This window comes from Leuresthes tenuis, unplaced genomic scaffold (assembly GCF_036924035.1).
Source record: "Leuresthes tenuis unplaced genomic scaffold, fLeuTen1.0.hap1 SCAF_5, whole genome shotgun sequence".
Lineage (NCBI taxonomy): Eukaryota > Metazoa > Chordata > Actinopteri > Atheriniformes > Atherinopsidae > Leuresthes > Leuresthes tenuis.
In genome coordinates this window covers 17,083,375-17,096,731 of record NW_027325359.1, presented here as the reverse complement: position 1 = coordinate 17,096,731, position 13,357 = coordinate 17,083,375, and the positions used below count along the sequence as shown (strand labels likewise).

The 13,357-nt window shown below is 44.6% G+C and overlaps 1 protein-coding gene across 1 annotated transcript; it reads right to left on the bottom strand.

Annotated features, from left to right (window-relative positions):
- Positions 1-216: 216 nt before the first annotated feature.
- ireb2 (iron-responsive element binding protein 2) lies at positions 217-12,594 on the bottom strand. The gene is made up of 23 exons (XM_072386295.1): positions 12,510-12,594; positions 10,017-10,103; positions 9,573-9,738; positions 9,228-9,365; positions 8,790-9,032; positions 8,443-8,512; positions 8,065-8,248; positions 7,697-7,836; positions 7,339-7,510; positions 6,818-6,918; positions 6,391-6,507; positions 6,069-6,228; positions 5,724-5,859; positions 5,113-5,197; positions 4,873-5,029; positions 4,431-4,555; positions 4,174-4,278; positions 3,131-3,273; positions 2,776-2,923; positions 2,392-2,514; positions 2,005-2,190; positions 1,708-1,923; positions 217-1,605 (listed from the first exon to the last, which is right to left on the bottom strand). Exons 1-22 carry the CDS (start codon positions 12,532-12,534, stop codon positions 1,762-1,764), a joined length of 2,973 nt encoding a protein of 990 aa, XP_072242396.1. The 5' UTR covers positions 12,535-12,594; the 3' UTR covers positions 217-1,605; positions 1,708-1,761.
- Positions 12,595-13,357: the final 763 nt, after the last annotated feature.

The window sequence follows — 13,357 nt, the reverse complement described above, 5'->3', positions numbered from 1 at the left end:
GTCGCTTTGCACAAGTGCTTCAGCACTTTTGACTTTTCTCTTTTATTTAAAAAAAAGTCTTAAACTTCAGCATGCTCACATAATCTGACTGAGGTGCAAGCTTTACAAAAAAAAAAAAAAAAAAAAGGCTAAATGTGACCTACTGTTGACACCGGCTGGGTCATTCTCTTACAGCTTTGAACAGAGCACATCATACAGACCACAACAGCGCCTGGCTTTGCTTTGGCATTTATTAAAAACTATTTACAATATCGATGCAGCGTTGCAAACTCCTCTCGTGTGCAGCGGCAGTGAACCCGTCGCACACGAGAACAACGATGCAAACTTCAGTCCATAATGTTTCGCGCCTACACTGATAAAAACCTGCTCGAACTAAGAGGACAAACTGAAGGCAGACTAACGGGCCTTTCTGAGAAACTGCTAACTTTAAACATCCTGTAATATGAAGCAGAGCTGAAACCACGAGAGAGCTGCGCTTGTTACGATCGTCACGAGGCACCAAAACAACGAGCGAAAACAGAAGCTCGCCACTCGCTTCAGTTCATTTTGGCAGTTGGACAAAGCAGAAAAGTCAAGTTTTTAAACTCTTAAAATGATCAACTGCTACGCCGAAGTTTCAGACAGTTTGTGGTTTCAACGTTTGACACAAGAGTAGTTACCAGGAACTTAACACAAACACAACTGGCAGAATTCCGAGCTCTCTGTGAAACATATGTAATGTAGTTCGGGTCCAAGTCGAAGATGATGTGAGGTGGGTCGCACCGGCTGGATGGTTTCATAATGTCCTGCTGGCAGATAGCAGAGCGCACACACAGAAGGAATAATAATAATTAAAAAAAGCTTTTATGTGTTCATTTAAAAACTCAAACTGCCACTCAGTTAAAGCGCTGACAATCAGTCGAGTCTCCAAAAAAACGTGAGGGCGGAGCCATCAAACGCCACATCGTGCAGAGGCGTGAAGAGCAACAGAGCGCTACAGTTTACCAGTTCATCACTCCATCAGCACGGCGCCAGTAGATGCAGCTGAAAAAGCAGGACTCTGAACCACTTGCGGAAATGCAGTTATTCAATTTTTTTTTCTTTTACAGAGGATCACGTGAAAAGATCCACAGGAGTCGTTCAGTTAGCACCAAGACTGGAAGCGGTCAGTCAAACGGCAGCCTGGTGACGCTGGAGAGCTGTTCTGATGGGATGCAGGAGTGTCGGCCGTCTTTATGAGGGAGGCTCGCTGACACCAGTCACAGCAAAAGCGACATTTTTCTACAGTGACCGTATCAGGAGGCAGATGCACTTTCTGCAAAAGCTCTGATTGAAGAAATATCATCAGCAAGATGTCTAATTCTGCTAATATTTCAGTATCTAACTTGGAAATAGAGGGCGGGTAAAATAAAAAAATGAAAAGGGCTTTACTGCACCCTGAAAAACTGTATTCATGCCATAAAACCAAGCACCAATTTAGCCTTTTGAAACAGGATAAACAGAAAAAAAATCACCTCAGTACATCTCTGTACTGAAAGAAATCCGTGGGATTTTCTTCTTGCGTTTGGATTGATGTTCATGTGAGGTGAAATGCTGCTGTTGCCAGTGCTGAAACATCTGTGAGCAGTAACTTAGAAGCAGCTCGTGTAAAGGTCTTAAAAGTGATGTTCCATAAGTCTGTGGACACTAATGCAGCTCAAACTGACAAGGAAAAAGAAAAGAAATCAGCCCCCCTCGATTCCCCCGTCCCGGCTCAGGACTTAAAGTGAAGACGGCTGCTGCTCATGGACATGGAGCGCATTCAGCCGGGTTGAGTCCAGGTCGCAGGCTGGTTTTGAGCAAAGTCCGAGCGACGTACCGAAGAAGCCCTCCGTGCTGGAAGAAACTAACGTCCATCTCGGAGTCAAACAGCGCGGTGACAGAGAAGGACGTTCCTTTGCTGGTCTGCAGGAGGACACAGAAACGGAGGCTGGTTTAGAAGCCGCTGGCACTGCGTCGGGCCGTCGGCGCCGTGCCGTTACTTACCTTCACGGTGAGCTGCTGCCTCGGACTCAGGCTCTCTGGCAGGATGATGCTGAACCTCTCCTTCCCACTGAGCTCCAGCGAGTCGGCGTTCTGGCCGGACAGAAACTGGAGCGGCATGATGCCCATTCCCACCAGCTGGTTCTTGTGGAGCTTCTCGAAGCTTTCGGCGATGACTGCGCGTACCCCCTGCGGGAAAAGATGTTTAACATCCAAAATAACAAGCGATGAAGAACTTAGCGCTGAAAACGAGCTGCTGCTTAGAAAATCAACTCATCATCAAGCCAGTCACTTTTCTAGGGAAATCAACTCTTCCTTGTAAGATAAAACTACAGGAATGCAAATGTGCCACATGAATGGAAATAAAAACTTAGGCCAGCAGCTCTTTACCAGCAGGTATGGTCCTTTGGCCACCCAGTCCCTGGAGTTTCCAGAGCCGTAGTCTTTCCCAGCCAGAATGATGAGGGGGGTGCCTTCTCTCTGATAGCGATCAGCTGTCTCGAAGACATCCAGCTGGCCGCAGGGACGGGAAGAGGAAGAGTCAGCAGCAGTAGGTCAGACAAGGCAAAGACAACAGACTGTTAAACTGGGCAGAACCTGCAGCAACCAACAACGCTACACACACACACACACACACACACACACACACACACACGTGCTGCTGCTGCTCAAAGGTCACAAACTTGACCACTGTCACTGCAGGGTTGTGCAAGAGAAAGTAAAGCCCTCATAAACACATCTGCAGGCTGCTGCTCTGGTTTGGTGTGGACTCACTGTCTGGCCCGAAGGAACGTGCAAAGTCTTGGGGCCCGGCCTGCCGATGAACCGATTGTGGAGCTTGATGCTGGCGAACGTGCCTCTGGTCATCACCGCGTCATTGCCTCTGCGAGCGCCGTATGAGTTGAACTCCCGCGGCGTCAGTCTGAGGGGAAATATTCAAAGAGAAATGAGAATTGAAATTGCTTTGCGATAAACAAATAGTCCCTCAGGGGGAACCTGCATCTCTGGGCAGAGCGGTTGTGCAGTCTCCGGTGCTTTGAAACATTTACCCGCAGGTATATTTGGCGCCCCTGTACATCTGAAGTAAAGCATCAACGCTCTGAAATAAGCGAGCGAGCTTGAAACTGACCGTTTGCTCTGCAGGTACTTGGCGGCAGCGCTGACTCTGGCGATGCTCCCCGCTGGCGAGATGTGGTCCGTGGTCACTTTGTCTCCGAGGAAGAGTAAGGCATGAGCGTTTTCTATCGACTGAGGCGGCGGCACGTCTTTACTCTGAAACAAAGAAGATTCGGAAGAGAAGGAATGAAATTCCTTCATATTTGAAGAATTCTTTTCAGGACTTGAATTTTCAGGCTTATTTGGGGCCATTTTTGACATCTGCGTGCAAACATTTGCTCCAATGGTGTGCAAGTATGTTACATTCTGACCACGTATGATACTTTGTGGCCAAATATTAGCAGAACGTTGCAGTTTTAGGTAGTGGAGCTCCTGCAAACCAATCCCCACCAAACAAATCCACTCCATTGTATTCAAACTGACAAAAACATCTTTGAGGATGTAAACCACTGGTTCTGCCTGTATTTAGGTTCACTTCTGCTTAAAATTATGATATTTTGGTTCCCCCAGACTCTTTTGTAAAAAAAAGGAAAAAAAAAGAACCAAAAATCTGTTATGTAAAGGCAAACATGAACATTTTCATGGTGTCGGTTAAGTCTTGTTCCGTCATGGAATTGTTGGAATCTACGATCCATGACATCAGCTGACTCCCCCTCCCCCACACAGTGACTCGCTGCCTGGGCAGCATCAAGGCTGTTTCTGGGTAAGATAATTAGTTTTTCAGATTTTGAATTCGGTCCACACGGTCTTCCATCGTGTCCTTTTCACAAGAACTCAAAACACGCCGTCTTAAAAATCAAAATGGCGACGAATAAAATGCTCAAACTGTTAGAAAACCCAAGAAGTGACATCATGGCAGCTGAATCCATCCAACTGTCTTTTATACGTAACATATGTGAAGGGGGGTTGCTTGCTGGAACGAGCAAAGAGACTAAACGATTTTTTTTAAATACTAATTTTTTCCTTTTTCCATACTCATAAAGATCTGGAAAACACTGCAAACTAATCCCACATGTTTCAGAACTGCGCGAGAACCCTGCGGAACGGAGGACTCACCAATTTGCTGAAGAACGGCGGCGAACGGATGTATGTGGACTTGGGATCCCACGGGAAAACAACCGAGTCTGGACATTCAATGTTTTTCCAAAACGTGTTCCCTTTCTGGAAAACAGCACAACACACGGAATTGTTAATGTTTCCGGTAAAATTAACAACAAACACGGAATAATGAATTTCACGCAGTCCAACATGTCTGTGCACCAAAGATTCCAGCTTTGCTTTTGTCATGTCTGACAGAAAAAAAGATCCCTAACCTCCATCCTTCCCCTGAGATCCTTAAAGATGGAGGAGATGACCGTGTCCTCTTCAGTCTGCTGGACCTCCTCTCTTGATGGCCAGATATCGTGGAGATACACCTCCTTCCCCTCCGATGTCAAACCTGAAAAGAAACAACAAAATGTAGCATGAAAGGAGTTATTTCAGTGTGAATTCACATTCTTCAGGGGGTTCACAAAGATTTCTGTGAACATTTAAAAATCATCGGCATTTCTACCATAATGACATATTAAGACAGACGTTCTGAACAGATCATAAGCAAAAACCCAATGACAAAAACATCTCCTTTGGCACTGTTGAAACCTGCCGGCTCAGCACTCTGCATCACTACTTGCTCACACACTGTAATCAGCCAAATTCCCCAAATCCCCCGATAATCTTCAGCTTAAAAGAGCTCCTGACGGACGGAGCCTCCCCTACCTAAAGGCTCTTTCTCAAAGTCGATTCCCACCGTGCCTGCAATGGCATACGCCACCACCAGAGGAGGGGAGGCCAGGTAGTTGGCGCGCACGCAGTCACACAGGCGGCCTTCAAAGTGCCTGTTGCCAGATAACACGCCGCAGGCCACCAGATCCCCCTGAAACAACAACCGGCGATAACTTCTCATACTTCTGAAACACTAAAAGGAGACAGAGAAAAAGCTCATGCTGAAGGTTGTACCTGTTTGATTGCATCCACCACACCTTCAGGTAACGGTGCCGTGTTCCCCACGCAGGTGGCACAGCCGTAACCGATCACCTCAAACCTGTGAGGAAAAGGCACGAGAGACAAGAGAAATCAGACAGATCTCGTTTGTGTGTGTCGGCTGCATTCTGTGTGCACAGCCAATAAACACGCAAGTATGGATATGAACTGCTATGGTGGATTTACAGATCAGCCTCGCAAACTAATTCAGCGCAGCAACCACTCTACGTCTCACTTGCAGGTCGCTTTGAATGAAAGTATCTGCGAAATCAGCGTGATGGAATGCACCCACAAAGCAAAGTCGGGCGTCCTTTCTCTGTGTCACCGCAGCTACTCGCATGCCGATATGATAAAAGTTCACATAAAACCTCAAGATTAAGCGCAAATATTCATGTGCATACAAAAAAAAAAAAAAAAAAAAAAAAAAAAAAGAACGTGATCCTCGCATTTACAAAGTGTGCCGTTTTACAAACTGAGCTGGTCGAGTTCACGTTGAACTCAAACCGAGCTGCAAACGCCGGTTTATCCCAGCTGCCTGGGTGATAATCTTGCGTTTGTGTGCCTCGTCTTCGTGTCCAAACGCTTACCCCAGCTGGCTGAAGTAAGGCAGGACTCCGCTGGTGTTGAGGTAGTGCGTGACCATGCCACTTCCAGGAGCCAGGCTGGTCCGAATGTAAGGCTTGACGACAAGCCCGGCCTCTACGGCCTTTTTGGCCAGAAGACCTGAAAATAACAAACAGATGTTATGCACGTATCAGAAAAGAAAGAGAAATGTGAGCTCCAACAGTGGAGCGATAACTGGATTCACTCCTCAGAGCAGAAGTTTAACCTTCAAAGTGGAAGAAATTCTGTTAGTTGTGAATTTGAACATTCAGCTGGCTTGTGTACATACGGCATAAAGCGATTTCAGTCTTTTCCTTCGGCCGTTTTACCTGCGGTCAACATGACAGACGGGTTGCAGTTGTTGGTGCAGCTGATGACGGCGGCGATGACCACTGAGCCGTGTGCCAGCTGGTACTCCTGGCCACAGTGCAGAAAAGGAACACGAGTCTCCTGCTTCTCCTTAGCGATGTGGAAGCCTTTAAAACCCACCTGAGGCAGCGCAACAGACAGAATTGTACCGTCTTTATCGCACTCAACAACCGGGAAACAAACAATGCAAACAAACAGCATCTCCCTGATAATTCTAACCCTCCTACTGAGCCTAAACAACAACTGATCTTAAAGTTGTATGAGGCATTCTTCGCAGGTTACCTTCTCATCAAGACAACTCTGGAAGTCTTCTTTCATGCTGCTGACCGCCACCCTGTCCTGAGGCCTTTTGGGTCCGCTCACATAGGGCACCATGGAGCTCAGATTGATCTCAATCACCTGCACAAACATCAGTTCAACTCCGTTATAACAAAAGCCATCTCAAGGCACACTAATGATACGGTCACTGGCTGCGTTTCATCTTTTCATCCAATTCTGTTCTCTTACAGGCCATGAAGGAGCATGTTAGAAAGTCATTCATTCTTTTCTGAGCAAACCACACACAATTTTCCACTAGGGACAATGGGACATGGGAATTAAATCAATCTTAAATCAGAAAATGTTGCAAACAGTTCAAATTTAGAGAGAAACGTGTCTCTATTTTTTTTTTCCCAGGAACATCGCAGCTTGGATTCAGCTGTGGAATTACCTCAGAGTACTGGAGATCTTCTGAGGTTTCTTCATAGCTTCGGAAAAGTCTGACAGCCTTCATGTAAGCCTCCAACAATTCAAGTTTTTCCTGGGTAAAATCTGGAAGGGTGAATTACGAGACGTTAAAGAAGAAGCCAAAGGATCCTGTCACAAAACCTGGAGATGCGAATGCCTTCTATGGCTGTTGTTTAAGCCATAGATTCTACATAAAACCTAGAATGAAACCTAGACATAGAATGTGGAGCTTCTACAGATGTAAATTCAAATAGAAGTTAAACAACAGGACTGATAAATGGACTGTACTTGGATAGCGCTTTTACACTCAAAGTGCTTCAACACTGCATGCCACATTCATCCATTCACACACACTCGTACGTGCTTCCTACTCAGTCACAGATGGATGCAATTGGTGGAAGGTCAACTGCTTTTCCTCCTGAGCTACAGCCGTCCCCAGGAGAAACCAAGCTCAAATATGGCAGCTTTGGGCTTGTTTTAAAGTGCAGCACTTGGGCGACTCACTTGTCTTTTTAAAGTGCTTTAGCGTAACTTGGTCGACGGGAAAGAAGCTGACAGTAGCGTTGTACTCCGGGCACATGTTGGCAATGGTGGTTCGATCAGGAGCTGAGAGCTGGGAGACACCAGGTCCAAAAAACTCAACAAACCTCCCAGCGATTCCAGCTTGTCGCAAGTGCTGAAAAAAAAAAACAACCACAGAAGAATACAGGGTTCATACAAACACATTAAAGGGCAGGTTTGGTGTATTTTTATGTTTCAATTCCTAGATTCTAGACTTGTGAAGTCACTTTGGTGATGCGTTTGTTATAGCTCACACGGGTGTATGTGTTCAGAAACATGTTCAAGAAAGCGGGAGCGTTACCTTAGTGATGCCGAGGACTATGTCTATAGATGTGGTCATGGGGTTAATGGAGCCCACCAGTTTACAGCCCACCACCTGAGGAAGGGTCAGAGACACGGGCTGGCCCAACATCACAGCCTCCGACTCAATTCCCCCAACACCTGGTGCAGGATAGAAGCAGAAACCCTCATTCAGCACTCTGGACAGCGGAGAGGTTCGACTCAATCTGAAACGCTCTTTCAGCATTTAGTCAAACAGTTCTGGATTCCCTCTTAGAGTGACTTCTGTTTTGTTTTCCCTGTTATTCTTCCGATCTGAATCATAGATATTTAGAATACACAAAGGAAGAAAGTCAACAGCTGCTGGAAGTCAGGGAGAGGATGTTTTACCCCAGCCGAGGATGCCCAGGCCGTTGATCATGGTGGTGTGAGAGTCGGTTCCCACCACGCTGTCGGGGTAGATCAAACCGTCGCTGACCTGCACCACCCTGGACAGATACTCCAAATTCACCTGGTGGACAGCACCGACGTCCGGAGGAACCACGTTCACGTTCTTAAATGCTTTTGAACACCACTGTTTGGTAAACACAATAAAAACGTTAACATTCAACAGGAAAAAAAAGTAATTCTTAAATTTAATCAGTGACAGTTTTCATTTACTAAAATCTAACCAGAGAGCTTCTCTCTGGCAAACTAATTTGCTAATGTCAGCAGTGTGTGTGTGTGTGTTTCATCTGGTTGTCCAACATTATAAAATGACTCTGGTACCTTAAAGAACTTCAGCCTCTCTTTGTTTCTAATCAGTTCCATTTCCTGGTTCTTCACAGCTGTGTCAGGTCTGCAGGACAAAAAACACAAACTCACTGTGAACTTCCTAAAATCTCCTTTGCCCTGAGTGAGAAAACAACGGATTAACATGTGACTCATCCAAAAATACACACTGGGACAGATTAAAAGAGCTGCGTCACTTCTTCACATGACTTAATCATTTTAATTAAACTGCAGCGTTGCATCCTGCAGACAACACGAGATTAAACTGCTTACATCCTCTTCACAGACAAATATGCCTCCTTTTCAGTTTAAATTAATTACCGTCACACCCTTTCAAAACTTACTCGGAGACGGGCTTCAGGTGGAAGGGGCAGAGGAGAGGTGAATTCTCAATCTGCTGGACAGAGGCTGGAGATCGACCCGGGGAGGCCGGGGGGTCGCTGCAGGCCGCTTTGCTGCAGGAACCTCGCTGTCCTCCACACTGCGAGCCCCCTCTGGATGGAGGCCTGGCGGGTACTGAGCGGGACGGAGCCTGGCTGTGGTTCGGACCCTCCCCTCCACCGGGGTTGGGAGCATTCTGTATGGCACTGCGAGTAAAAACATCAGAAAAAGAAACATTTAAAAACCAAACTCATGAAGCAGGGCAGCGTCTTCCCTACAGAATAAATATCCTCAACACTGCTTTAAACAACCAAAAATCAAGTCATGTGTGTCCAACTTCTTCCATGACGCTCTTATTTCTGTCAGCTGATTACAAAAGGAGGATGTCAAAGCAAACGCACCATTTGCTAAAATCAATCTGTAAGGAGTGGTCGACTATGAGGTCCGTGGGACATTTAGGGTTGATCAGACCAGGGTCCACGCCATGTTTGGCAACAGCGTCCCGCATGGCTGCCAGATCCACCATGGCAGGAATACCACTGTTAGGAGAAACAAGGGGGATAGAAAGAAATTTAAAAAGTCAACTTCAGAGCTTTAGAGTAAATATGAAGAACCTAAAGCTGCTTCTTACTCCAATAACTTATAAATAAATCAACTGGTGATGACAAAGAAAGACTAGGAAGCCACATATCAGACAGTCTCACAGCACTGAGGACTGTTGTTGACTTAAAAGCCTGAGAACTCACGTGAAGTCCTGCAGGAGGACTCGCGCCGGAGAGAACGGCACCTCGGCTTTATTCTGCTGCTGCTGCCAGTCCAAGATGTTCTGCACGTCCTCCTCTTTTGTGTAAAAGCCATCACAGTTGCGAATTGCCGCCTCCAGAAGGACACGGATGGACAGGGGCAGTTTGTCTAGAGAGTGCAAACGAACAACAGGCGGTGCCCTTCAATTCAACCGCTCACTGTTCGTGTTACGCAGCCGTTAATTTGCTCTCAATGTTTATTCGTGAACAACTTTGGCCAGCAGGTACGTTTACAACAACTGTTCTTTAAGCCTTCTCACATGCTGATGTTTTAACAGCCATCCTGGGACACAACAGCGGGAAACCCAAACGTATAAAGTGACTCCGAAGTCAATCTTAAAAACACAATGCCTCGCAGAAGTCTCCTGTGAGAGGGCCTGAACTCACCGTATCTCGGATCATTTAATTTATGTGGATTGAAGAACTTGATCCCGCCATCTTCCAGAGTGTCGATTAGATGGCCGTATGGGTGCTCTGCAGAGGAGATATAAACAGTTTTTATCAAAACACAGCTCTGATTCCAGCCTCGGCTTTACAAGTTCAGGAAATTTCCAGCTGGAGTCACCAAATATATGTTTTTTTATGTGCCTCAGCAAATGTCTGCCTGGACTTTCAGGTTAAACAATCGCACGTTCTCATGCAAACATAAAAACAAACATTCTAACATTGAACCAAGGAGATACTCTTTCAAAGCAAGTTAGTCATAAAAAGGGACAAGGCTTAAACAATTTTGATGAAACTGACTGACGGCCTGCTTTTTTATAATAGTGATTCAGTAGCAGCTGTGGTAAAGGCGACCGGAATGATCTTTAGTTTAAATCTGTGGTTTGTCGTTTTTTAAAGTGATGTATGCACAAACATGAAAAATAATTTTTGGGAAAAAAAACAACGTTAAACAACCAAATTGCTGTATTCATTTAAAATTCTTTTAAAATGGTCTTGGGCAATAGTTCTTCTTCGTACATTGGCTGTTTTTTCACCTATTTTCAGTCCAGTCTTTTTTCTCCCAACCATTTTCATTCAAGCATAAAACAAACAAAAAAACCCACCAAACTTAAGGGACGAATCAGTCTTAAAGAACTAATTAGAAATGACATCTTTAGGCACTTTGTCAGAAAGACGCACCATATGTTCCTATTTCTTTGTTGCAACTTTGAAAACACAAGGTTTATCCCAAAGAGCTATTAGCTGAACACTGGACAGATCTCTGCACAGTGTGCAGTTTTTCCTTTTTTTTTTTTTTAGTACAAGTGTTGAATCCCTATTTATTCTTCGACTGTGGCAGATCAGATCTCAGTCTCTCAACAAGATGTCGAACTGCAGGTTCAGCTCTCACGTTCCTAACTTTAATATCAACATGTTTGTCGACTATTACACACTATTGTTGATCTTCATGCCTTAAATGACTGCTGACCGGATGAATACAAAAAGAACAACGTGCAGATGTGAAAGTCAAGTCCCTCTGAAATTTACTGAGAATGAATGTGAATGCACCGACAGAAAAACTGATTACGGAAAATTTCTCCAAAGTATATATAAAGCTGGGAGGAGAGACGCTTCTCAAGGGGATTCCTGTCTCCCTCATCTGCAGCATTTCCCCATAACACATTCAATAGTGGAGCAAAACTGCAGCAGATGATCATTGCTGCTGAGGGCGAGGGAACACGAGCCAAAGGCTGTAATTTAGCTCAATTAACCCAAATTCACATGAAACAAACCAGCTTTTTATTGTTGTTGAATCCTGACAGAAGAGCTGCTTGCCCGTTAGCAAAACAAGGATGAGAAATTTACAACAGATAAATCAATATGCCAGAGTTATTTGTATCTTTTTTTCCCCCATCCTTTTGGTGAGAGAGTTCCCAAGCAGCCTGGAGACAACCAGTTACTCTGTATCCGACTTAGCATCTCATTTTCCTGCAACACTGACAGGCTTTTGTCAGGCCCGGGAGCTATGCCCACCACTTCTTAATAATTGCGTGCGAAAAAGAAGGCTTGCCATAACCAATGCAAAGCAGCCAGGGTGGAAAAATAGACAAAAGCATCACACACACCATTCGAGTCAACAAAAACACAAACCGATGAGCTGTAAATCCCTCTGAAGACACATCATTGCAACGCCCTCACTAATTGAACAATGGGCCGTGCAAATGGCTAAGGCAGCATATCCTCATTTAATAACTTAAAAGAAGACGTACAACAAAATTAAGCTTAAAGTTCCACTATCATTTCGGTGATTTTCCACCTCAATACTGTCATTTATAAGGAAAATGTCCGCACATCTCAAAAGATCGAAACCAATCACCCGCATTGATACAACAATAAATTGGCACAGAAAAGAGCCAATCGGCAAATACTACCAGCCGCTACGACACTGAGGTCCGCGATCACTTTACATTTAGTCGTTTTGGCATGTGTCCTAATTACAAGGTGGGCAGGAGAGGTGCAAAGCTACAAAAGGTTCAAGCTAGCGAAGAACACAGGTTGTTATCGTAAGACACACTTGCGGTTAGTTGTTATCGTGCGACCGGCTGAATGTCTTAAGGAGATAAGAAATGACACTCTAGTTAACATAAAACATACGTTTAAGAAGTGTTAATTGAATTTGTGACGTTACGAATGAAGCAAATACAACAATATCTTACAGCACTGGCTTTAATTTACCGGCTATTGCTAAGTTGTAAGGTAAGCATTATCAAGCTAGCAAATGCTAGCTTTCATGTCGGAGTGAGGCCGGTTCACCTCCTATAACGTTAGCTTTAAAGCAAACGATGGCCGTTTTGGAATCAGGACGCCATGTTAAAACGATTTTTTGCCCATTAAATGAAAATGTGTATCGAATGACAGTTTTCTCTGGAAGGTTCGCAAAAGACATCCCTTTACCTTTGATTGGGGCAGTGAGCGCCATGATGACTTCTGAAATGAACACGACCCGTTCTCACCACTGCACAGGCAACACGGAACCGACCAATCAGAGCACAGAGCTGTAAGGCCACGCCCACTCATCGATTGCTATCAAAGTAAAAATGTAAACATTCCTTAAACGAGACCATCAAGCTAAAGAAGTTTAAAAATCATGGTCAGGCACAAGTGATCACATTACGGTTCACCTGACTCTTTCTGGAACTAATTTACTCATGCTGTCCCCATATCTGACAACAACTAACTTAATTTCTGTGGCTTTTCTTAAGTTGTCTACAGCTTTTCACCCGATAAAGTTTAATAAATCTATCTTAGTTCAAAAATTATGATAGTGGATGGTATGATCTCAGTATCTTCTATCATATATGGCGTACTGTAACTTTAAAAGTTCTGCTCCAAAAGACCCATGTGACGCCATTCTGCGTTGTACCCACGCTGCCTTCAGGGCCCCTTGGACTATTTTCGTGCAGCTTTGCAGCGCTTGGCAGCAGTTAAACGCCGTTTCTATATAAATAAAGAGAAATAAAATATGTGTGCATAAAGTGAAAGAGAAATTACATAGTTTGATTCCGATGTTTCTACTCGCTTATAATTCTTTTATTTTAAATTAACGTTTAGCAGGCAAGACGACACGCCGTTTAAGGCTTCTAATTAACGAAAGTGATCACGTTTGACGAATTATGTGACAACATAGACTGAACACATGTAAAGAAAGTTCTCACTAATGGACAAACTGAAGAGCGGTTGTCATGCTTTGGCTGAAACTGCTAGCATTTATCTTTAAAATTGGGCACGTTCATATCTATGCT